The sequence below is a fragment of the Talpa occidentalis genome, unplaced genomic scaffold (assembly GCF_014898055.3).
Source record: "Talpa occidentalis isolate TD23 unplaced genomic scaffold, MPIMG_talOcc4v2.1 talOcc4.3, whole genome shotgun sequence".
Taxonomy (NCBI): domain Eukaryota; kingdom Metazoa; phylum Chordata; class Mammalia; order Eulipotyphla; family Talpidae; genus Talpa; species Talpa occidentalis.
This window is the reverse complement of record NW_023603184.1, coordinates 38,202,090-38,227,094: the sequence shown is the minus strand read 5'-3', so window position 1 is coordinate 38,227,094 and position 25,005 is coordinate 38,202,090. Positions and strand designations below refer to the sequence as shown.

General features: G+C 52.6%; 2 protein-coding genes across 4 annotated transcripts in view; both read left to right on the top strand.

Annotated features, from left to right (window-relative positions):
• Positions 1-3,431, top strand: part of STARD10 (StAR related lipid transfer domain containing 10) — a 28,874-nt gene extending 25,443 nt beyond the window's left edge. The window contains exons 4-7 of one of the 2 annotated variants that reach the window (XM_037522922.2): positions 160-263; positions 898-1,015; positions 2,703-2,755; positions 2,996-3,431. In XM_037522922.2, coding sequence (XP_037378819.1) covers positions 160-263; positions 898-1,015; positions 2,703-2,755; positions 2,996-3,238 — 518 coding nt within the window. In that variant the 3' untranslated portion in view covers positions 3,239-3,431. The remainder of the gene's footprint in view (positions 1-159; positions 264-897; positions 1,016-2,702; positions 2,756-2,995) is intronic. The other variant, XM_037522924.2, reaches the window with a different exon arrangement.
• A 1,840-nt stretch (positions 3,432-5,271) lies between these two features.
• ARAP1 (ArfGAP with RhoGAP domain, ankyrin repeat and PH domain 1) overlaps positions 5,272-25,005 on the top strand; it is a 58,499-nt gene continuing 38,765 nt past the window's right edge. For both annotated transcript variants that reach the window (XM_054699520.1, XM_037522920.2), the window contains exons 1-2: positions 5,272-5,337; positions 20,518-20,600. The gene's annotated coding sequence lies outside the window, so the exon portion shown is untranslated. The remainder of the gene's footprint in view (positions 5,338-20,517; positions 20,601-25,005) is intronic.

The window sequence follows — 25,005 nt, the reverse complement described above, 5'->3', positions numbered from 1 at the left end:
CCAGCTCTGGGACTGTGGTGTGGTGGTGGTGGGTACCTGTTTGGATCAGGGGAGCTGGAGTTAACTAGGCATCCCTGTATCTCTGGCCACTGCCTTACCCTCTCTGCAGGCAGGTGGGTAGGCCAGTGTTCTGGCTGAACTGTCCCTTGCCCTCCACAGGGAGGTGTCCAAAGCCCCTGAAGAACCGTGATGTCATCACCCTCCGCTCCTGGCTCCCCATGGGCACTGATTACATCATTATGAACTACTCAGTCAAACATCCTGTGAGTTGACCTGCCTTCCCTGGTGGGCAGGGGAAGGTGTCAGGCAGGCATGGGCTGGCAGGCTGCTACATAACTTCCCTGCAACCTCAGGCTGGACACGAGTCCCTGGCCCAGTTTCCTTCCTATATAATCCAAATTATGGCTCCAGCCCCCCACCCACCCTGGGTCTCTCAAGCAGAGGAAGAGAGGACATTGTGGGCCACTGCTGTGGGTGAGTGGGTGGAATGAACTGGCTTGGGTTGGCTGGACTGGTCTGGAAAGGGGAGAGCAAGAGGCAAAAGGCAGGGTTCTCTGGCTCTCTGTGAAGTGGGGCTGCCTTGATCTCCATAGCAGGGAGGACAGGCAGGTACAGTATACCTGGGCAAGGATGAGTGTGTGTGTTAGTGAGTGCTCATGTGTGTGCTCTTGAACCCTGACTCCAAACTGGGGACCTTCTTGAGGGAAGAGGGAAAGATTAAGAGGGTCAAGGATGACCTAGCCTGGCTCTTCCCTTTCTCTTCACCCCAGTATCAGGCCTGACCTGGAGCAGATGCCAGGGGCTATGAACTCTGTGTGTATGCTTGTGTGTATGTACCCACAGACACCTCCTTTGCCCACACCCTGAGTCTTACCTCCCTGTGCCTTCCATCCCCAGAAATACCCGCCTCGGAAAGACTTGGTCCGAGCTGTGTCCATCCAGACGGGCTACCTCATCCAGAGCACGGGGCCCAAGAGCTGCGTCATCACCTACCTGGCCCAGGTGGACCCCAAAGGTGAGGGCTTGGCCCTGGAAGCCTATCATAGGATCCTTCCCTATACCACAGGGGATGGGGCTTGATCTAGGGATCTAGAAGGCTCTCTGTTAGGAGCTGTTTTGTATTTTGGGGCATCTGCATTCAAAGCATCATTTGAATCAAGGTTTGAGATTTTAAAGTAGCTTGAAAAAAGCACATACCAAGGGGGTAGGCTTTCTCTGCCTAGGCTCCCTCACCCCCATGCTACAACTTGCTCACTGGCTGCTTCTCTAGTCTGTCTGTCTTGCTGGCTCTCATCCTCTGTCCATTCTAGAAGCCTGGGTTTTCTAGCCTCATGCTCCTTGCCTCTGGAGAATTCAGCTACTCCCAATGCATCTGTGGCCCACTGACTACATGCTGAGATCCAGATCCCTACGGTCGCTGGGGTCCTGAACATCATCCTCAGAATGTCTTCTAGGTCCTGAGACTCACTGAGTCCAGTGCTAAACTCCTTTCTTCCCTCCTAACTTACCTTCTGAGTCTCTGCCCACCAGTCACCCATGTCAGGAACTTGTGAGTTGTCTGGGTCTCCTCCCTCAGCTCCAAATACAGTCACTGATTCGTTTTGATTCTGCCTCCTAAACAGCCCCTGAATCTGTCATTTTTCTTCATCCCAGCCACCTTGTCAGTCCGTACCAGCTACCAGGGGAATTTTTCCAAAACACTTATTTTCTTAGGACGCTCTTCTGCTGAAAATTCTTCTGTGACTCTCCATTACCCTCAACGTGAAGTATAGGTCCCCTCCCTGGGTTTCATAGTCACCCCTCATACCTTCCATATGCCTGCCTTCCTGTCTTGTTAGCCCTCTCCCTTAGCCTAGAAAACTCCTCTCTCTGCCTTCTTACCACCTCTGGGGTGCTTCAGATGTTGCCTCCTTTATCCTGAATACCCATGGATTTGCTGGGCCCAAACCCTTGTAGTAGAGCATTCAGCACACTGTTTGGCCCCCCAGACAATGAGTTCCTTTCTGACTGGCTCAGGGTGGGTATCACTGAGTGATTGTGAAGTGAATGAATGAATGAATGAATGACCAGGGCATCTATTCAAAGTATTTGATGCTCACCTTGTATGGATGCCCTGAGCATCTTTGCCTGGGTATGCCCCAAGCCCCATGAAGGGACCACTGGTCCAGGCCCAGGGCTCCCCAGTACCTCATTAAGAATGTAGACTGTCAGAGTCAGAGCAAATACTTGGGGATGAAGCAGGGTGGAGAGTTGGGCTGTGGATTCCAGGTAAGGTCAGGCTGGGGTGCTCAGCCAAGAGGCCTCCGTCAGCAAGACTTCCTGGGGTAGGGGGCTTGGAAGGACAGACAGAGGGGCTGAGCACAGGGCCATTCACAGTGGAGGGATGTCAGTGTGAGCAGCGGGGAGGCTTAGTGGGTCAGGATTTTCATTCAGATGTAGCCTGTGATCTCCGTGGACCCTGTGCTTTTCTTCCATGCTACCTTCTGGGGTCCAGCAGAAGCAGGGAGGGCAATAGAGTTGAGCCTGAGGACCTAGGTCTTAGGTGGAAACAGGGTGTGAAATCTCCTTGGCCTCACACACACCCTACCTGCCTACCTTGAAGCCCAGACTGGAGGAAGGGGGCTTGTTGGTGTGTTGGGCGGGTCATGGGACCCCAGAGACTGCTTCCCCCCCACCTCACGACCCTTCCCCTGCCCCCATAGGCTCCTTACCCAAGTGGGTGGTGAATAAATCTTCTCAGTTCCTGGCTCCCAAGGTGAGTGACCTTTAGATTCTGAGGGTGCGGAGGCTGGGAGAGAAGTAGTGGGCGATTTTTGGTTATGGGGCGTGGGGGGGGGGTCAGAGGTGGAGCCTGGGGATCAGGGCGTGGTTAGGGGCGGGGACGGGATTACAGAACCTGTCAGTCACGATGCTGAGAGTTGAGGCGCTGGAGGGGGAGGGGACGTGGCAAAGAGCTAGTTCCGTGCCCTGATTCTGCCGTCTGGTGGGTCCACAGGCGATGAAGAAAATGTACAAGGCATGTGTCAAGTACCCTGAGTGGAAACAGAAGCACCAGCCGCACTTCAAGCCCTGGTTACACCCGGAGCAGAGCCCGTTGCCAAGCCTGGCGCTGTCGGAGCTGTCAGTGCAGCATGCGGACTCACTGGAGAACATCGACGAGAGCGCGGTGGCCGAGAGCCGGGAGGAGCGCACGGGCGCTGGCGGCGAGGGCAGCGACGATGACACCTCGCTCACCTGAGTCCAGCCCCGCAGCAGGGACCTACACAGGACTGGGCAGGGCCTGGGGCGGTGGATCCTCCCGTGCGTTCTCCCCTCCCCCGCCCCTTGCGCCTACTAGGGACGCGGGGTTCGGGCCCCGGTGGGCGCTGCGGCCTGGCTGGACACAGCCCCAATAAAAGATCCTACAGCCTCAGCCAATTCATCGCTATGCCTGCTTCCCACCTCTCCTGATCTGAGGCCCTCGGTCCCCTTGTTCTAAATTCATTTTGTTAATTTTATTATTGATCACCAGTTCTTTGCTCCTATGTGGCTGGGGGCAGAGGGTATCACTTGGCCAACATGGTGTGTTGCCCTGTGTCTATTCATTAGGTCACTCTTCATCCCTCCATCTGTCCTCGTGTGCTCATTCTGCCTTTCACGCCAGGCTATTTGGTTAATTTTCACTGCTCAGAGGCAAGTCAGGAGTCAGAGAGTAGGGTTCTACTTTGTCACCCAAGGCCCAAGTCTCCTTGGTTCCATGTGGACTAGGGATTTCAGTCATCAGCAGGGAAAGGGAGAGGCCCCTGAATCTCGGGCCACGTGATTGTAGGCCACAGAGCTGAGGCTGGGGCAGCGTGTTCTAGAAGAGAAAGATGGGGGGGGGGTGTTTACGTGAGGCTTCTTGGCCTCCAGTGTAGTGGAGGGACTAGATTCTGTGATTCAAACCCTCCCAGGATCATTTTGCGACTTCAGACTGGTGTTAAAGGGTGGACCCCTAGACCCTGTCAGTAGTCAGAGGCCAGACTGCTGGGCCTGTGTTCCATCTGGCTGCTTTGAGATTGGGCCTCCCCTGTTCTCTCTGGCCCCCAAGTGCTCTCTGCTGCCAGAGGGACAAACCCTGCTGTCAGGTCTGGAGGAGAGCCTTGTGCTCTGTCCCTCCCCAGTGTTCTGCACCCTATATGAATTTGAGGCTGGGAAGTGTCCCCCAAAGTCTGGCCCCGCTCTCCCCAGCCCCCAAACTCCTTACCAGGAAGACATAACATACTTGGAGTTCACTCTTGCCCAGAGGGTTAGGCGAATGGCCAGTCAGGAGTAGGCAGGAAATTCTATAACTCATCAAGACTGAGGTTCTAACTTCAGTTTCACATAGTACAGACTTTGTAACTTTGGGCAAGTTCTGGAACTTCTTATATCCTCATTTTCTAATCCATAACCTGGTGTGATAATTTATGAGGATTGAGATAAAAGGAGTAAGTTGCTCAGCACAGGGTCTGGCATGTAGTGGGTCTCTAATTAATGGCTCCCAATCTCAGAGTAAACCCCTGTGCTCCACCCTGGTGAGAGCTGTTCTTCCAAATATCCCCATGGGACATATGGAGAACTAGAAGCTCAGAGAAACAGAGAAGTTCAGGTCTCTGAGGTGCCCCAGATACAGGACCCACATCCACACATGTGCTGGCAGGACTGGCAGGAATCTCTCCTCCATACCAGGGAAGGTGTCTGGGTGCCAGGACCTCAGACTGCAGCTTTTGACCAAGGTATTTTTGCACTGTATCCTGGGGAGACTCTTCCCTACCACTCTTGTCTCTGTGGGATGTGGGTCCAGGGAGAAAAGTGGGATATCCTTGGAGGATGAGGTGGGGAAGGACTTCGTGCAGGAGGTGGTCAAGGGCCTGGGTAATCCTTTCTCCAACTGCTTGTGATCACTCTTGTTGGCGGGGCGGGGGGTATGGGGGGGCTGAACCCCTGGGTGTGTGTGTGTGTGTATGGCTCATCTCTCCCGCGGGCAGTCATCTGGAGAAGGGGTGGCAGGATGCAGGGAGATGGGGTAGATGGAGGCTGAGATGGCCGTGGTGGAGGGAGGCAGCCCCGAGAGCGGCGAGAGGCTCAGGGGAGACACACCCACCGATCCTAAAGGCGTGCCTGGCGGGCGAACTCAAAGACGGCGAGTGGGCGTGGCCTGGAGGGGCGTGGCCTGCCCTGTCCCCGCCCTCCCCTCGCGGGGCGTCACGTGGGGGCGGGCGGAAGCGCCCGGCGGGGTGGGCGCGCCCCGCCTGCGACGGCGAGTTGGCTGCGACGGCGTGAGTCCGCGCGGCGCGGGGACCCGGGGTCCCGGCGTGGAGTCTTCGCTCGGAACAGGTCAGTGCGGCCGGCGCGGCCTCTCCGCCCGCCGACCCTCCGCCAGGTGCGACCGAGGTCCCCGCTCCGCAGCGGGAACGCCGAGGTCCGGGCGCCCTCGCCGGCGCCCACTTCCCGGGCGTCCCTCCCGCGTCGGGTCTCCTGCCCTCCTGCCCGCTGGGGTGGGGGCGCCCCTGGAGGACGTGCGGTCGGGCCGCGACGGGAGGAAGGAGGGCAAGCCCGCGGGACGGGGGGCGTCCAGCCCTCAGCCGTCTGCGTGGAGGCTCCCCGGAGCTGGAGCCAGCCCTCCCCAGGCACCTCGGTGAGGTGAAGGCGCCTTCGTGGACTCCTGTTGACCCTTTGCCCTGGACCTTGAGCTCTGTCGACCTTGGGCAGGCGACTTCCGGTCTGCGTGCCTCGAGTCCCCGTTAGTAAAGGAGGGCAGGGTCTCCCCAGGGTCCCTACCTGGCCCAGTTCCTGGGGAAAGAGGGTGTGCGCACTGAACAGGGTCAAGCCAGGAGTGGATGGTTGGGACTGGAGCTCCTGCTTGGAGCACGGCCCGAGGGGCATGGAGTGGGTGTTTGGTGCTGCGGAACTCTCATCAGGAGCCAGCACAGTGTGGCTTCAGTCTTTAGCAACCTCTCCCCAGTGTTCCTGATCACCAGGCTGGGGGAGTGCTACAAGGTTGGAGGGATATGTGGGGGTATTCGGGATTCTGTATTCTTGGACCCGAGGTCTGCATAGAGGATCCAGGATGCCTGTTCTCCAAGAGCAGAGCGCCCAGGCTAGGAGAGACCTCCCAGCAAGCTCATTACAGGGTAGAAAGAGCCCAGTAGTCAGGAAGACAGGTGCAGACAGGTCCAGGGGTGGAATCAGGGACTAGGACTCTTGGAGGCTCAGGGAGGTGGAGATGACTGGAATGATTTTTAGCAGTTAAATGGTAATTCACAAGGTTAAGGTTTCTATAGCGGAGAGCTGAACTTGTGCAAAGGCAGGGATTTGCATGGCAAATTTGAGGCATGGCAAGAAGATAGGTTTGGCTGAAAGGGTAGCAAGGGCAGGGTATAGAGAAAACTTACCCCATGTCCCGTGGCTGAGTGGGGATTGTCCAGATCCTGACCTGGGAACTTTGCCTTCCCATTACTGGCTGCTTCCTGAAGCAGAGCAACAAGAGGTTGACCCCACAGATTCCTGACAATGAGGAGGTGGAGGTGGACAGAGGCCACCAGGGACCCAGCTTGCCCCCAGGTTTTACTGGGGCACTTAGACCTCCCCACAGCCCCATCCTTACCCCCACCACCTCCAACCATGCTTTTCCACACATTAAACATTTGTGCAGGTTGCTTTCCTTTCCCCACCCTACACTTTTCTCTCCATTCAAATCTCCTAGGTAATTTGTGACTTCAAAGGTGAACGTTCTTACCTCCTCCTGCCTGTGTGGCATAGCTCAGGATGGTTCTCCTTGCAGAAGCTCTGTGGGGAAAGGACTTGCAGAACCAGGGGGATGACTGAGACCTGGAGCAGTCCCTGTGCAGCCACCAAATGCTACGGCTCTGCAAATCCCTAAACTCAGAGCCTCCATTTCCCCATCCACAGGATGGGATGATGAGCTCTGGTCCATGCTCCAAACAGAAACTGTGCTGGCCTAAGAACTGGGCCTATCTGAATCTAAACCCTGCTCTTAGCAGTGCATGTTTCAATGAAAAAAAGGGACAATCTGGGCAGGTGGTAAGGGGCCTCAGAGAGTCCTAGCAGCTAGTGGCAGACTAGTCCAGTACTTAGTCTAGTGCACTGGCTCGAGAGAGGATTCCCCTCCACTCTTCAGGGCCCTCTCCCCTCCCCACCTCACTCTCTTTGGCCAAGCTCAAAGCCAGCCGGCTGATGCCCAAACAAGTAGCCTCTGTTCCCAGGGCGGGGGGAGGGGAGGCAGGCCCTGGGCTGCAGGCCCGTCTGTCCAGTGCTGACCCTGGCCCTCTGCCCTGCACTCTGCATCTTAACCCTTGGGGGCCTGAGCTGGTTTCTGGGCCGCTTGAGGTTGGGTATCCTTTACCACCATTGTCCCCTCCATCCCACTTCAGGCTCCCAAAAAGTGTTCTATTGCAGCAGGAGGGAATGCAGTGAGCATGAGTTGCAAGTGGAGAAGGAAGGAGGGAAGGGGTAGCAGAGCAGGAGGGAGGCTGGAACAAACAGGGCCATGGACAGTGAGAGACCATTTAGCCCCAAAGTTTTTTCACAGATGGAGAGACTGAAAACAGGAATCAGAGATCAGGGATCAGAGCAGAGTCATACATCAAGCCCTGGTGGAATCCGGCCTGACTCTGGCTCCTCCTGGGGAAAGGAGGGGAAAGGGGAGGAGCTCTCCTTGATGAGTGCCTACTGTGTGCCTGACACTGCACATTTGTTTCTTTATTTAAGGTCAGATCACTCCATGACAAAGGCCACCGTCCTATAATGTAGGGGAAGAAAGTGAGAGTTGAATAGTAACAAAAACATCTGCAAACACGCTGATGTTTTGAAACGAAAGTGCCAGCACTTCTCTATATATTAACCAGTTTAGTCCCTGACAGCCACTGGAGACAGACCATTCTACACATAAGGAAACTAAGGCAAGAGAGACTACAAAACTTGGCCAGGATTACAGCAAATAAATGGCAGAGACAGGATCAGGACTCAGGCCTTGCCTCCTTTGGCTTGATTTTCCCTCCCCCCAGCCTGACCTTACCCCTTGAGCTGAGCCCAGGGTCCAGCTGTGTGAGGGACTATCCTCTGGGTGGTGGTCAGGGCAGCCTTGAGAGACTGTGACCCCAGCCAAGCAGTCCCATCCCCTCCCTTCGCAGCAGAGTCTATCCCTGGGGCAGCCTCTCTCTCCCACCCCTCTGGCCTCATGCAGGCTGGGTTCACCCCCATTATAGCCTCTGCAGAGAGGCGTTTCAGATTTCGGCAAGGGGATCTGCATTAAGGGTGGCTCCTCCTGGGGTGTGAACAATAAGAGATTGTAGGGGGCCCTCAGAAGTCCCCTGCAGATGCACTTCACAGAGCACAGGCACTGCTGCTGACTCAACCGCAGTGCCCAGTCCTGATCAGAGAGGACAGCTTGCCCACTTAACCCCTCTCCTGTCAGACCCCCAGAGCCATGTTTCCAGCTAGGGCTCTGAGGATAGTCCCAGCCCAAAGAGGAGATGACCCTCGGTGCCAGGGGCTACCTTGCGGTGCAGTGCCTGGCTGGTCTTCCACACATCCTTCCTGTGGAATTTCTCTGTCTCATCTTCTAGGTCATAGTTCAGAAGGGAAAATCCTGTTTCACAGTCAGGACCTCTGTCTCAAACCATTGCAACAGCCCCAGTAGTTAGGACTGACCAGCTCAATAACAAAATTACTCTTCAATCGTAGTAATAGTTATAGTAGTAGCAGCAGCTGCTGTTTCGGGAAAACTTACTGTGTGTCAAGCAGTCTATGTACTGATTTCATTTAATCCTCAATAATCATTTTGGGGGCAGGTGCCATTCCCTTTTTACAGATGGGGAAACAGGCCTGCAGAGATTAGGTGATTTGCCTGAGATCATCCACTACATAGAAGAGCTGGGAGTGTTGCTTCACAGTCAGACTCCCGAGCACTGGGAAGCACCACAGGCAGAGGACGCCAGCCCTGCTCTACACTGGGAACTCCCAATCTGGGTGGACGGCAGGGCCTGGAGGGCCGCCTGGTCAGGCAACATTGCTGTGCCTGGCTGAGGGGGATGCCTGGGAAGGCATCCTGCTGGCAGACCGGGCTGGCTGCTGTGGAGTGCTGAGCTCTCAGGACCCAGCCTCAGTGTGAGCACCTCCTGGTGAATACATCGGTTTTTCCAGACCCCGTTTTGCTGATGGGGACACTGAGGTCAGTACTAGTGAAGTGATTTGCCTGAAGTAAGTAATTAGCAGCTAAGAAAGGAGAGACGTGGGACTGGTATCCAGACAAGGAACTCTGGGGCCTGGCCAGGGCCTTCCAGGCCTCTGAATCTCTGAGTTTCCTTCAGACACTACACACCTGCCTTGTCATAAGCTCAGACATTTCTTTCCCACTTTTCAAGATACCTGGGATCTCTCAGGGCCTGGTGTCAGTGACTGAATGAACAAACCTGGAAAATGGTTCCAGAATTAAAGGGCTAAGAAGCAGAGGCCAACTGTGGTGCTTGGGGTCACAGAGGTGGATGGATACCTGAGCCCAGGAGCCCAGGGGAAGGTACTGCCCCTCCTCAGGGCAGGGAGGATGTGCTTGGGCTGAATGCCTTCAAGAATTTCACAGTGTCTTGCCCAGCCTTTTCTGATGCCTGTCTGGGTCTGTGGGCACTGTAGGCTGCCTTCAGAGGCCCTGGACCTGGGATAGGGAGCTTCCCCATAAGAAGGCCTTTTTCCTCCCCATGGAGGACTTGCTGGCTGGGAGAGGTCCTGGGGTCATGCTTCCCAGCCTCTTCTTGCGCCACATGCCTCTGGGATCACTGTGAGTGCCTGTGTGCTGTCTGGATCCAGACTGAGCCCAGAAGCATCCTTGGAGGACCTGGGCTTTTGCTCTGATATGGATGTGATCAGCATTCGAGGTTGGGGTAGGGAGTCCTGCTCTGCACCCCTTGCTGTGTGAGCTGAGTGAGGCTTTCATCCTCTTAAAATGTTCATCTTCCTTCAGATGTCCAGGTTGTGGTTCCACAGCTAGAATGTACTATTTGGGAAGTTTGCTCCCTGGTGGGGGGAGGGGTCTCTGAGTGCAGGGTTGGGGATTGCTAAGCCTGGGGAGGCCAAAGATCTAGAAAGTGTCTGGTGGTTCTGTTCCAGGGACATGAACCAGGACACTCATTTGCCTCTACTGCCTGTGGCCTGAAAACCCATATTTCTCAGTGCAGGGCTGGCCTAACCTAATTGGAGGAGGGGGGTTGCATCAGTATCCTGAGGTCTCCTGAGGAACTCCCCTCCCATTTCTTCCAAGGAACAGACTAGGGGCCTGGACCCTGGTCCTGACTTGCTTTTGACTCTGCTTAGGGTCTTTTCCATTCCTGGGGCTCACTTCCCCGCTCTGGAAGTAGAGAGGGTTGGGTTGGGTGGTTCCTAAATGTCTAAGGAGCACATGGGTGGGGGTCATGGTGCCAGGAGAAGGCAGGCTGTGGTAGAGCTGTGAGTGGGTGGCCACTAGGGGGAATGGGAGGCCGGAGGTCAGACACTATCCTATCTTTGGCCACTGATTAAAATGTGACCCTAACAGGTCACCACTTGTGTGATACTGTCCATGTATAAAATTCAGAGATGTTCATTCCATCAATGGGTATTCACTGTGTGCCAACCTCAAGCTGGCAGCTGGAGGCACAGGGACATCAGACCCTGCCTTCTGGGAGCACCTAGTTGGAGTTAGTGGTGAGAGAGACAGAGAGAGAGAAAGAGAGACAGAGAGAGACAGAGACATAGTCACTGGCAGTGACTCCCCAGTCTGTGGACATGGGAATCAGAGATTGCTTTCTGGAGCGGGTGACTTAAGCTTGAAGAATGGAGGTAGACAGAATAGTGTGAGTGAAGTCCCGGAGGTAAAGTGGCAGGCAGTGGGAGTGGAGGGGATGAAAGCAGAGAGGAACCAGAGGATGGAAGCTCTTTGAATCCAGCTGGGTAATGGGAAGGGGTGGCGGGGGAGAGGGGGGCTGGGTGGGGAGGCAGGTAGGGGGTGTCGGCAGGCAGAGAAGAAGCAGCCTCTGCCTCTGATGGGCTTTGGGGGTGCTTGGTTTGAAGACTCCTGGAAGTTTGGGGAGGTTCTGGCCTGCTAGGGGACGGTTGAGGGGTCCGAGAGTCACCACTTCCCCTGTGTGGGTGAGGGCTCTCCCAGCAGTGTTTATCAGGCCTGCACAGCAGGAAGTGGCTGGGGCAGCCTCAGAGGTAGAAAGAAGGGGCAGACCCAGCCACGGAGCCAGAGAGTTTCAGTGGAATCTCTGGCTCTGAGAACTTGACGTCCACCTCATGCACTCTTACCTGCCCCCCTCTTACCTGTGTCGCAGGCTCCTGTCCCCAGCTCCTGATCAGGGTGGGCCAGGTCTTCACAGCTGTCCATTCATCCATTTCACACATTTGTCAAGCAACTCCCAGACACCTCTAGCCACTGGGGACAGAGCTGTGAATGAGACGATGTGCCTGTCTTCCTGTGGAGCCTGATGTGAACAAATAAATATATAACGCGGTGTCTAATAGCTAAACATGTGATGCTGGAAAATGAGCCAGGATAACGAGCTAGAGACCAGTGGGGGAAGGGAGGCCTTGCCTTTGAGAACGTGCTGGAAAAGGGAGTGAGTCACGCCCCCCAGACAGAGGGAGCTCCAGCGCCCAGCCCCAGGCAGGCCTCACCGGGTGGCTTGGATTAGCAGTACACAGGTGCGGCAGCCGGGTGACCGCACAGGCCCAGGAGGCTGCCTTTGGCTTTCACTCTGAACTCTCCCATGAAGAAGGTGGGAAGTCAGCGGGGGGTGGGAACTCCCCAGACTGGGGCTCTGTTTTGGAGACTTACGTTTGTTCCTTACGAGGCCAGGTGGAGCTGTCACGATTGCCACTAAACAGATGATGGGACCGAGACTCAGAGAAGTTGGGTGAACTCCCCAGTCCCTTTGCGTGGGGACCCCTGTCGGTCTGCCTGCGTGTGTGTCGCCCTCTCCCCTCTGCTCCTCCCAGCTTCCTGTTGTCACAACAGCAGCGTGTTAGCCTGGCCTTCTAGGCCCTGCTCAGCCTGCACTCATCGCCCTCGCCTGCCCCGTGTCCTCCCTGCCCCGTGTCCTCCCTGCCGGTCTCTACTTGGTCTCTGAGGAAATGGCGCAGAAGGAGGGGCCAGGCAGCCCGTGGCTCAGTTTCTAGCTCCTGTGTTATCCCGGGCAAGTTACTTAGCCTTTCTCAGTTGTTTCTTCCTCACCGGTAAAGTGGGCTAAAATCGTCCACTTTCTAGATTGTTGTGAGGGTTACATGAAACAATCCATGTGACACGTTTAGTCCAACGTCCGGGAGAGAATAAGGACTCCATAGCCATGACCTTTTGTTGTTGTAAGCGGGAATGACTGCTTTGGTTCAGGGCACGCCTCGTGAGCTGCAGGGAAGATGCCGAGTCAGAGACCTTCCTGTCTGCCGTCAAATGCCTGGGGGAGGCTGAGGTCACCTAGCGAGTTGGGTCTGCCCGTCTCCCTCTCTCCCTCCTGTTCCCTGAGTGTCTGTCGGGGTGTCTGTCTCGTCTGGGTGCCTCTCTTCGTCTGGCCACAGCAGCTTCAAGGGGCCGCTTATCTCTGGCTTCTCCATCCAGGGGCCACCTAGGGAGAGGGTAGGCTGGGGTCACTTCTCCTGGGCGGCTAGCCCTGGGGTGTGCAGGAGCCCACCAAGTCTCTGCTCCTGGGTGGGCAGGTGCTGCAGAGAGAATGGCGTCAGCAGCTTTCTCTTCCCCTTCCTGTCGGGCCCAGTGTGGCCCTCAGCCCTCCAGCGTGTGCTGCCGGTACCTGCATCTTGAGCAAGTCTGTGTCTCCGGTGTGTCCATTTTGCTGCCTGGGATTCTGTTGTCCACACTGCACACACCCACCTCCTGTGGTCAGGCCTGTTTCGGCCTCATTCACAGTGTTGAGGAGCCCCCTCCCTCCACCCCGAAGGCAGTGGTCACAGAGGAGGATCTTCCTGGAGTCCTCTTTTCGCACCCAGGCCCTGGCCTTGGTGGGAGGCAGGCCCTGCCCTGGGAAGTCCCCAAGCCCAGTAGCATGTTTCTGGGACCAAGGGGCTAGGGGCCAGGCCAGAGCCTGGTTGTGCTCTGGCGTGAGTGTCCCCTCTCCACAGGTACAGCGGTGCATTTGAGTGAGCCTTCCAGGTGGGAAGGGCCTGAGTTGACTCTTGAAGAGGGAAGAGTTGGGGAAGGAGGGGATGTGGTATGGCCAGGCTGTGGAGGGTTAGGGGCCCTGCTTTGGGGGCTACCTGGCCGTGGAGGGGAGGAATGGCAGTTAGCAGGGAGGAGAGCCCAGGGTCCAGGCAGGCTGGGGAAGCCCGGGGTGGATTGGCAGTGGGATGGAAGGAGGGGCTGTGTGACAAACTTGGTGAGGAGAGAGCCATTGTGGGGAGGGGAGGGAGTGGTCCAGGCAGGCTATGGTCAGTATGTCATAGATTTTTTGACAGGGCCTGAAAAACCAAGTCATTTAGCTCTCAGCTTCATTTGCAAGTGAGGTACTTCCCGATATCTACGCTTCATCCCCACACCTCACTTCTGTCCGACCCTCTCCAGAGTGGGTCTTGGCTGTGACGGGGGGGCCCTGGGCAAGTTTGGGGGGAATGAGGTAAGGGTCAGGGCTAGGGTGGGATCTGATGCTGTGAGAGGACAAGCCACAGGGTCCCGGAGTCTCACATTTACTAATGGACCTCATTTCACTTCCCATTTGAAAATCCTCTGCTGCTGGCCTCAGGGCCCCTGAGAGGGGACCTTCTTGGATTAGCTGTGTCTCATGCCCTGGAAGGACTGATGGTTTGGGGGGAACAAACTAGAACAGACTCAACTCTAATAGACCGAAAATACCTTTATTGTTTTTTATTCAAATTATAAAAGTGATATGCAACTGTAAAATGTGCAAACAGCACAGACATGACGATTATAGAGAGTAGGGTGGGAGTGAGGGCTAGGCCTGAAATTGAGGTCACGGATGTCCACTGTCCTATGGTCTTTAATGTCCATTGGTTTGACACTTATTAGGGTAATGCTGATGGGGCTTCTCCAAGGCGGCTGATAAAATATCCTGCCTCTCACCAGGCCCCCCGCTGTGGAGGTGAGTGTTGTGCACTGTGCAGGAGCCCCTGGCTGGGGGTGGAGGCCAGAGTCTGAAGAAGGAGGACCGGAACCCAGCTTGTCCTCCTTGCTGAACTGCTGCCCTGCCGTGGGACTCCTGCAGGAAGAGGCATGTTTTTCAATTTGCTTGAATGCCCCACCTAGGTTGGAGGTGACTCTGCTTTCCAGAGTGGGGAGCTGGGAAGATCAGTGTGGAATGGGGACAGTGTGGTGCCTGGGGCCACCCAGGGAGTGGGGAGAGGTCCCCACTTCTGGACCCTATGGGGAAGCATGGCTGGGGACAGGGTGAAGTAGTCCTTAGGGGTTGGGATAACAGGACTCCAGATATTTAGAGGGGCCAGATGGGACCCTGCCTACAAGGCCAGAACCACGGACTCCTCTGGTCAGGACCTGCCAGGCCTTGGGGCTCGGAACAGGAAGTATCTGCCTCCACAGCAAGAATTGAGCAGATGAGTCTGGCCTCTAGTACATATTTGGTGACTTGTCATGGTCATCTGGGTGAAAACTCTGCTTCGTGTAGGGAGAGTGAGCCTCAGAATGTGACCTGACTTGTCCAGGGCTTCAGGCAAGAAGTGGTGGAGCCAGGACTGGAACCTGGATTTGCCTTTGTCCTGGAGGAGCGACCTCTGGCTTGGAGCCTTGGGGCATACCAGTGGCCTTCAGCTCCCTGCCAGTGGGAGGCAGCTCTTTATACACCCAGGCCCTGGAGCCCCCCACTCAATTCTTAGTGCCTGTGGGCCACTGGTCACCAGCCCCACTACTCCTAGGACCCACCAGACAGGCCACATCACAGATGGGAGGGACAGAAATTTTGTGCCATGATCTTTGACAGCAGGGACTGGGGTAGGTCAGGAGATCCCACTGTGCCTGGTTGGGACCCATATGCAGTGGGCACCAGTTCCTGACAGAAAATAGGCTTCTTGGCCCACAGGCCAGCTGTGCTATCTGAGGATACACCTGTTACTTCGCCCAGCAGGGCCAGAGGGAGCTGGTTCCTGCAGAGGGGCGGGGGCAGGCACACTTCTGCACTCTCTGGGCTGGGAACCCAGCCCCCACCTAGTTCCTCATATCTAAGGGAAGTGTTTCCAAGGCCTTTCGCCTGCATAGCAGAGTTCTGAGAGGAGTCTGAAAACACCCAGGAGGGCTACAAATCCACGGTGACCCTGCCCACAGGTATCACCTGGTGAGTGAGCTGTGGTGTTGGAGGGGGAGGGCCGTGGGGTTATTGAGCATCGTGGGGCTCTGGCCCTGTGTAGACAGTTAAGTTCTTGGTAGGGAGTGTGGGGCCTGAAGGCTGAATGCAGTGGGGGCAGAGCTGCTGGCTGGGGTGGGGTGTGTGTGTGTCCCTGGAGGCTATGTGAGGTGTGCTGTGGGTGTGGTGTGGTTTGCAGACAGGGGCTGGCCAATCATAGATGTGTATGGTTCTTGGTTTCCTGTGTGGGGAGCTCTTTGGGGTTCCCTGAGGTCTGGGCACTGGTCCCTGCCCAGCCTTGCTCTGGGCAGAAGGGGCTTAGAGAATATCATCCAGTGAAGGGTCCAGCGGAGGGGTCTCCAGAGCTGAGTGTGGGAGAAGTTAGGATCTTCACAGCGGGCCTTACCCAGGCCTGACTCATTCATGCAAATCAGAATGCAAAAAGAGGTGTATCCACATCGGCCAGCAGACTGTGGGGCAACAGAGGGCTGGTCCCCAAACCTCTGTGGGTGTCACTTATTTTCTTTCACATTCCCTGTTCCTGCCCCACTTAACTCTCTCATCTCTGGCTTTGCCAGGTCCTTCCATCCCTGAGGCTGTGTACGTGGTTCTCTGCCTGGAAGGGCAACTCCCACTTACCCTTCAAGGCCCAGTTCACAGTCCCTGTGGTAACCTCCCTGACCACCAGACAGAGGCAGTCACATCCTCTGCAGCCCCAGAGACTCCCACCAGTGACTTGGGCAAGTTTCTACTTCATACAGCTTCCAGGAAGCGGGGTAAAAATCTTAGACTTGGGGATTGTTAGGAAGATGAACAAGATAAAGGTGGACACCTGGCAGGAGCTGGCACATGGTGGGCACATAAGCAATGAAGTGAAGTGAGCCTGTTTGGGGCAAAGTAGACAGTAGTGGGCAGGGATGGCATAAGGGAGCTGCTGGACTGGGCCAGAGAAGGGACCATGAGGTTTAAACTCTGCCCTTGTGTGTTGAAATGATAGATAGAGGCCAGAAGGATCAAAGTTTTGGCTCTAGCAAGAGGACTTAGGCCAGAGCTGAATTAGGATTAGCTGGCAAAGATTGGAGATTTCAGATGACCTTTACTTAACCCCTGGATCAGCCAAGTCCTAGAGAGCAGGTCGGACAAGAAGAGGTGCAGACTCTTCAGATACCCAGGGCCAGATTGGGGGTTGGGTAGAAATGGACCCCCACATGGGAACAACTAAAGATAGAGCAGGAGCAGAACTGAGCTCCATGGCTCAGTTTCTGAGGCCTAGGAGCCTGAAGGGAAGGTCCTGGAGGACTTTCTCAGAAGGTGGGAGGGTGTGGCTCATTTACTCATTGTTAGTCAATTTGGTGACAATTTGGTGGGCTCCCAGGTGTCCACCTGGTGCCTGATGCAAACAGAGAAAGGGTGGGAGTTATGGACAGGGCCACGCCAGCTTGGCTGGGTCTTGGGGTATGGCATGGGCACTTGGGCAAGACACTTCCTCTGTTTCTTCATCTGTAAATGTTAGGGCTGGATAAGGTAGAATGATGGCCAGGGAGGTGGCATCCATGGAAGGAAGGACTGAGCCGGGGTGTGACAGCAGAGAGGTGCTGGAGGGAGATAGGGGAGAAGCAGGGCCAAGCTGGAGTGTTGGGATGTTAAAGGTTTAGCTGGGCCCTTGGGGTGGGGGAAGAGGGCAACCCCACAACTTGTGGCCTAGCTGTTGCAACAGGATGACATTCCTCTTCGAGTCAGCTAAAGGGTTTAACCAGGGCCAGCATTAGAGTGGAGCAAGCAAGGCACTAGCCTCTGGCATGTATGTAAACAGGGAGGGGGTCTTGACAAAATTTGTATAAAATAATTACATGATAAACAGAAAATCCAGCATTTTAAATGAAGAGGTTCAGTGATGTTGATTTTCTCTTTACTTCAAGCTCTAGTGTGGCTTAGCAGGTACTGCTTCAAATGTTTTTTAAAGAGCTGCCTCCTTCCAGAGACCTTCCCTGCCCCCCAGCCGGGTGAAGGTCCTATAGACTGTTTTTGAGGCCCAGCCATATCTCTACTTCCAGACCGAGATCCTGGTCACGTCTGTGACCTGGCTCTCACTTCCAGTGCCTTGAGGGCAGCTTAGAGGGGTGTCACTGGGAGTCCTGACCTTAACCTGAAGCCTTCAATGCAGGAATAGGAACTTGAAAGAGGCCCATTGGGGACTGGGCCCTCCTCACAGACGTGGCTTCCTGTTTCCCAGACCTAGTCTCTCCAGTACGGTGTTGGGGTTTCCTTAATCGCGTTAAATCCTTTGAAGAGTGTGGCCTGTAGTAACTGCTCAGTCGTGTTCACCATAACTTTTCGGAGGCAGTGAGCAGGTGATTTAGAGTCTGGGGCTGCCCTGCCCAATGGAAATATGAGAGCCACGATTGCAGTTTAAAATTTTCTAGACTCACACTAAAAACAAACCAGATAAAATTAATTTTAATAATATATTTTCTCCAAATACCCCAAATACTTCATTATGTAATAAATAAAACAAGTTGGGGTATTTTGCGTATGTATTTTTTGTCTCCAAAATCTAGTGTGTATTTATTTATTTATTTATTTATTTATTTATTTTTAAAGATTTATTTCTTTATTTATACAAGCACTGGGTACAGTCAGAAGCGCGGGAGGGTGAGAGAATTCACCAGAGCCAGAGCGGGGAGCAGAGCAGGCAGAAGGACCGAAGTACACTGCTGAGGGAAGCGGCGGGCGGCAGGAGAGGTCTGCGCTCCATGTGGGACCCTCCTCCGGTGGCCGGGGAGCAGCTGGGGATGGAACCGGCGCTGCAGAGGCTGCGGGCAGCTTTCGCAACCCAGTGCTCAACCACTGCGCCACCGGGGAGGCCCTAGTGTGTATTTATACAGCACACTTCATTACGTGGCACATTTTGAGATCCAGCAGATCTATGTGGCTACTATTGTTTATGATTTTGGACCAGGCAGGTCTAGATGATATTCAGCTGCCCCTCCTAGCTGTGAGCCTCAGGTTCTTCATCTAAAAGTACCTCACAGGGCTGCTGTGAAGAGGAAATGAGTTAATATCAAGGGCTGAGGACATACTCCATGGTTTCTTTATGCATCCTTCTACCTATGGGCATTTAGGCTGGTTCTATGATTTGGCGATTGTGAACAGTGCTGCTGTGAACAAAGGGGTGCATTGATCTTTTTGTATTATTCTTTTTAAAAAAGATTTATTTATTTATGCATACAAGAACTGGGGTGTAAGCCAGACGTGTGGCCGGCAGGGTGGGGTGGGGAGGGTGGTGAGAGGATTCACCAGAGACAGAGTAGAGAGAACAGATGGATCTACTGAAATACACTGCTGAGGGGAGCAGCGGGCAAGACAGGAGAGGTCTGCTGTGCCTTGTGGGCTGCTCCCTCGGCAACCGGGGAACTAACATGTGCTGCAGTGGCTAGTGATAGCTTGATAGCACTGCCTTTAACCCCTGTGCCACCAGGGAGGCCCCTTTTTGTATTATTCTTCGTGTCCTTGGGTAAACACAGAGGAGTAATATTGCTGGATCATATGGGGTTTCCATTTTCAGTTCTTTAAGAAGTCTCTGTGCAGCTTCCCATAGAGGCTGTACCAATGGAATACTATTCAGCTATTAAAAAAGATGAAATAGTGCCTTTGGGGACAAAATGGATAGATCTTCAGGAGGTTATGCCAGATGAAGTAACTCAGAAAGTGGATGATAGTTCCCGGATGGTTTCCCTCGTTTGTGGAATATAAATAACGAAAGAAAACAAACCGGCAAAACAGAACAAAAATAACTCTTAGACTCTGAAAAATATGGTGGTTACCATAGGGGATGAGGGGGGAGGAGAGGATGAGGGGGTTTCTTGATCGTCTGTTGGCACTGGAGCACTGGTGGAGGGAGAGTAAAGCATGTGTACATGTGGAGGTGTGAAGTTGTACCCCCCAAGTTACAGTTATGTAAGTGAAAGTCAAATCAGTACATTTGTTTAAAAAATAAAGTGCTGAGCTACCTGCTGTGTAGTGAGGACTCTGTATTGTGTAGTATTCTTTAAAAAAAATTATTTGAGTAGCACTGTCATTTTTGGTCTCCTCTTTCTGAAGTAGTAATTAAAATTTATTTTTAAAACATTCACTTCTAAAACAGCTATTTTAGCCCCACCCCAAGACATAATCGTGTAGTCTCCTTAAGACAAATACTCAACTAGTAAATTAAAAATGTTCACAAGGGGCCTCCCCGTGGCACCGCGGATTGAGCGCCGCACTGTGAAACTGTCCGCAGCCTCTGTAGCGCCGGTTCGATTCCCGGCCAGCCAGGGAGATTCCCTCATGGCGCAGCAGACCTTGCCTGTCTCGCCCGCTGCTCCCCTCAGCAGTGTGCTTCGGTCCTTCTGCCTGTTCTGCTCCCTGCTCTGGCTCTGGTGAATTCTCTCACCCTCCGCACCTCTGGCCTATACCCCAGTGCTTGTATAAATAAATAAATCTTTGAAAAAAAAAAAAAAAAAAGGTTCACTAGTACCCCCTAAAGCCGCCTCGTAGACCCCAGCAGTTTGGGTCAACCCTACCCTACCTACCCTACCCAACCCAACCCTACCCCAACCCCCTTTTTGGCCCTTCTTCCTTAACCACCTGTGCATGTTTTGGAGAAGGGCCACCGGGGTCTCATGCTCCTGCCTCATTTTGCCCATCCTCTGCCCTCACCCCACCCAGTGGCCCTCAATGAAGAGGGTCCTTCCTCTTGGGACTTCCTGCAGTCTGATCAGTGTGCACTGGGCGGGGGCGGGAGGCACCGCCTCAGTCAGAGCTACGCCTGCCTTTCCCTCGTCCTCCCTGAGGTGGTCTGTCCTCCGAGTAGGGCCCCACAATCCCTACACATACCCACCCTTGGTCCTGGGGGGGGGGGTCAGAGAACAGGGAGTCCTGACTCCCCTCTATCCCCTATGTGCCCCCCACTGCAGGCAGGCCTGCTGGAAGTACTCAGGGTAGCACCCCTTGAAGCCTGGGTCTGACCCCATCACAGGCCTTCTCTGAGGGCCCCTGCCTCTTCTGCTCTTCCTTCCCTTCCTTAACTCTTCCTCCTTCTCAGGCTTTCTTCCCTCTCTTTGCTTTTCCTCACCAGTTGCCGCCCCCTCTTCTTCCTCCTTTTCCTGGCAGCAGCAGTCAAAGTGGCCTTGCCTCACAGATTTTCTCCCCCACTGTGTCCTTGCAGCTTCTGCGTCAAGCCAGGATGAGGAGACTTCTGGAGTAGCTGCGGCCTTTGGGAGGGCCCCAGCATCCTGGGCTACCCAGCCGGTAAGTCAGGAGGTGGGGAGGGGCCCCCTGGCTGGGTGTGGCAGGCAAGCCGCAACTTTGAGGTAAGGAGGCTTCATGGAGGTCGAAGCCTGAGGTCTCATTTTCCATTTTGAAAATTAAGGTTGAGAGGCAGAGAGGTGAGACACAGAGACCTTGAAGACTCCCAGGAGGGCATTGAAGTGGAGGGGCCAGCAGTTGGGTGGCAGAGGCACATCTGCTTATTTGTTCCCCTTCTGGCCTACTGAGTTTTGGACTCGTCCTCACTTCCAGATGATCACGTTGTCTTTAAAAATATATCAATATACATCTTTTTGAAAAGGGCACAAAATGAAAAAACAATGCAGAAGGGTATTGACAATGCCCTGTCAGCTGCCAATTCTCTCCTCCAAGGCTGTTGCTTATATGCCCGCCTGGAGGTGTTCTGTGACTGTCTCTCTGTGTCTATATTTTCTTTCTTTCTCTCTTTTTTTAAGAATTATTTTATTTATGCATATAAGAGCTGGGGTGCAGGCAAGAGGTATGTGGGGTGAGAGGATTTACCAGAAACAGAGTGGGGAGCAGAACAGGCAGATTGAAATACACTGCTGAGGGGAGCAGCAGGTTAGACAGGAGAAGTCTGCTGTGCCATGTGGATTGCTCCCTGGCCAGCTGGGGATCAAACTTGTGCTACAGAGGCTGCGGGTAGCTTCACAGTGCTGTGCTTAACAACCCTTGCACCACCAGGGAGGCCCTACATTTTCTTTCTTTCTTTTTTTTAAAGATTTATTTATTTATACAAGAACTGGGGTACAGTCAGAGGCATGGGAGGGTGGGAGAATTCACCAGAGACAGAGCGGGGCGCAGAACAGGCAGACAGACCGAAGATACTGCTGAGGGGAGCAGCGGGCGAGACAGGAGAGGTCTGCTGCACCATGTGGGAATCTCCCTGACTGGCCGGGAATCGAACCTGCACTGCAGAGGCTGTGGGCAGCTTCATAGTGCGGCACTCAACCTGCTGCACCACTGGGGAGGCCCTACATTTTCTTTCTTTAATCCAGATGTTTACATAATAAAACTCTATTGTGCATCTTGCTTTTCCACCTGACAGTAAATTACCGATATCATTTTAGATGAACTTTAGAATTTGCCAGTAGGTAATTTTATCTGGAATTGTGTTAGTTATAGCTTCACCTTGCAAGAACTGATACTTTATAATGTTGACAGCAGCTGATCCAAGAACATTGAATGTATTTCTGGCTGTGTCTTTCTTTGGGTCCCTTGGTAGCCTTTAAAAAATTCACACAGTTCAAAATTTAGGTGATTGAAAAAGATGTAGAATGAAAAAAATCTGCTTCCCCTGGGAGGTGGATTTCCAGGAAGCTGACTGAACTTGAGCTCCAGGCTCCTGCCAGGACCCAGCAGTATTTTGGAAAGTATGGTATTCCTTCCTTTTTTTTCTTAAAAGGGGCATCCAAATTTGTAAACTCCAGGCCCCAGGAAATCTGGCTTTGCATCTCCTCCCACCTGTCCCCTCAGCCTTAAGTTTTCTCCCTCAGAGGCTCGTGTCTCTATGTCTCCCATGTATCTGCAGAGATATTTTGTGCATTTACCAGTAGACACATTCTGATCATTCCTCTTCTATTTTTTTCCCTACACATAAAAGAATGTCATGTATGCGGTTCTGCATCTTTTTTCAGTCATTTAGCAACATGTCTTGGAAATCATCCTTTATCAAAGTATGGAAATGTAGGGAGCTTCCTTTATTTGCATCTGCTCACTCTTCTACCATATGATGACACCATAACTTAGTAAACCAGGCCCTAGTTTATGGATATCTTGGTTATTTCCAATCTTTTATATCATACCAATAGCCTCTGTGTAGTTTATTTTGGGTGAGACCCGGCAGTTGGCAGGATAAGAAGCCAGAGGTGGCCCGTCAAAGGGCAGTGCCTGGGACTTTCCCAGCTCGGGTACTTTGCCCTCCCAGAGGCTGGGTCCCTCACCCTGTCACTGATGCACCAGACGCTCTGCTCTCTGCCAGCCTTTTAGGTGGCAAGTGATATTTCAGTATGTTTTACATTTGTATTTCTCTTAGTGCGGGGAGGTGAAGTTCTTTTTCATATTTCATAGTTTAAGAATGTTTGATATTTTCCTTTCTGTGAATTTCTCTGTTCATTTTCTTTACCCATTCTTCTGTTAAGTAATTGATCTATTATTTCTAGGCACTTTTCAGTTTTAAGGAAAATGAGCTCTGTGTTGAGATTGAATAGCAGATATCCCCCAGTTGGTCATTTTCCTCTTGGCTTGGCTTTTGGTGGTGGTTTTTTTTTTTTTTTTTTTTTTTTAAATCATGCAGGGCTCTTTGACTTTTATGTAGCTGAATGTTTCACTCTTTATCTTCCTGAGAATCATTTCTAAAGACTTTTGCCTCTCTGAGGTGGTTTTTTTAATCCTTTCTTGTTTATTTTTTATAATGACATCTTTGTTCTATCTGTAATTTAACCTGTTATAAGGCACGAGGCAGGGATCCAACTGGTTTGTTTCTAGATTGTTCCACAGTTGTCCAATGACTTAATCCATTTCCCCCCCACCAGTTTGAGATCTTCTTTTATTGTATACTAAATTCTTATATATACTTTGATCTTTCTTTTTTAACTTTCTGTTTTGTTTGATCTGCCTGTTTAAGTGGTATTTTAATTAGCATGGCTTTATATGTTTTAACATGCTGTGAGACTGATTCTCACTTTTGATTCTCCCTTTCCTTTACGCTCTGCTTCCAGAATTTTTCCAGCCTTTCTTCCTTGTTTATTTATTGCACGAACTTTCAAATTAACTTGTCTACCTCAAAAGAAATTCTGTGTTTATGTAATAGGATTGTGTATATTTATAAATTAACTTAGAATCAATCTCTTTATGATGTTTTCTATCCAGGACACTATATCTGCATCTATCCAGGACTTCTTTTTGCTCCTAACACTGCATATTTTTCTTCCTATAGATCTTACACATTTTCTTTTTTATATCTTATGATGCTGTTTGCATGGGGTCTTTCCTTCTCTCATCTACCTTATTATTCCATAGAAATATTGATTTCTGTGACATTAACTTTAAATGCACTATCTTACTAAATTCTTTGGTTTTTTGTAATAGTTTCTTGGGTTTTCCAACTCAAAACTCATGTTACTGGTAATCAATAGATAGTTTATCTCTTCCTTCCCCATTTTTATACTTCCTACTTATTTCTTTGATCTAAAACTCTTAGAGTGGGGCCTTCCCGGTGGCGCAGCGATTGAGCGCTGGGTTGCGGGGTTGCCCAGGGCCTCTATGGCGCCAGTTCCGTCCCAGGCTGCTCCCTGGCCACCGGAGGAGGGTCCCGCATGCACACGGACCTCTCCTGCGGCCCACTGCTCCCCTCGGCGGTGTACTTCCGGTTCTTCTGCCTGCTCTGCTCCTCTGGCTCTGGTGGATTCTCTCACCCTCCTGCACTTCTGACTGTACCCAGTGCTTGTATAGATGAATAGATAAATCTTTAAAAAAAAAAAATGCAGCAAGAGGAGCTTTAAAAAATAAATAAAATAAAACTCTTAGAGTAATGTGATTAATAATAATAATAAATATATATCCTTGTTTCATTCCTGACTTTAATGGAAGTTTTTTTGTTGTTTTTCCATTAAGCAAGGTGCTGGTTTTTGGCTTAAGAAAGTATCAACCTACTTGTATTTTAGTGAGATTTTTGTTAAATATGCTGGATGTTGAGCTTAGCACATGCCTCTTTAGTATCTGTGGAGAGGTTCAGATGACTTTTCTCTTTTGATTTGTTAATCTCCTTCTCTCTGTGTCATTTGCTTCTTCACTCTTACCCCGCTGCCCAGTGAGAGGCTATTATGAATGAATGGCCTTTTCTATGCACACCTCATTTCCCCTGCTTGGTGGTGAAAGGGGACTAGGACCCCAGAGGCTGTGTGATACTGGGTTGCTTCACCTCCTGGAGCATTCTACTTCCTCATGGGTCATGGAGGTGGGGTGAGGCTCAACCCCCACCTCCCTGCAGGGGAGGTAGAAGTGCTATTCCTCAATCCCACTCAGATTCCATAAACCCCAGGGTCTGACCCTCAGCTGGAAACTAGGACTGCAATGGGAATTGGACCCTCACCTGTGTCTAGCGGAGGGCAGTGGGGGAGTGGGTGTCAGAAAGCACCAATCAAGCCATTGACCAGCCTCACATCAGTGGTTGAGGCTGTGGCTAGGGCGAGGGTCCTGAATGCTAGAAGGTGATGGGGCGGGGCGGGGGTGAGGAGGCAGGTTTCAGGCTGAAGCAAAAGCCTGGGTGTTTGGAAACCTGACTGTGCCTGGCCTTGCAGGCACAAGGAGAAAACTCAAGGGAGAAAACTCAAGTACAGGACTTGACCCCATGACATGAGAGAGC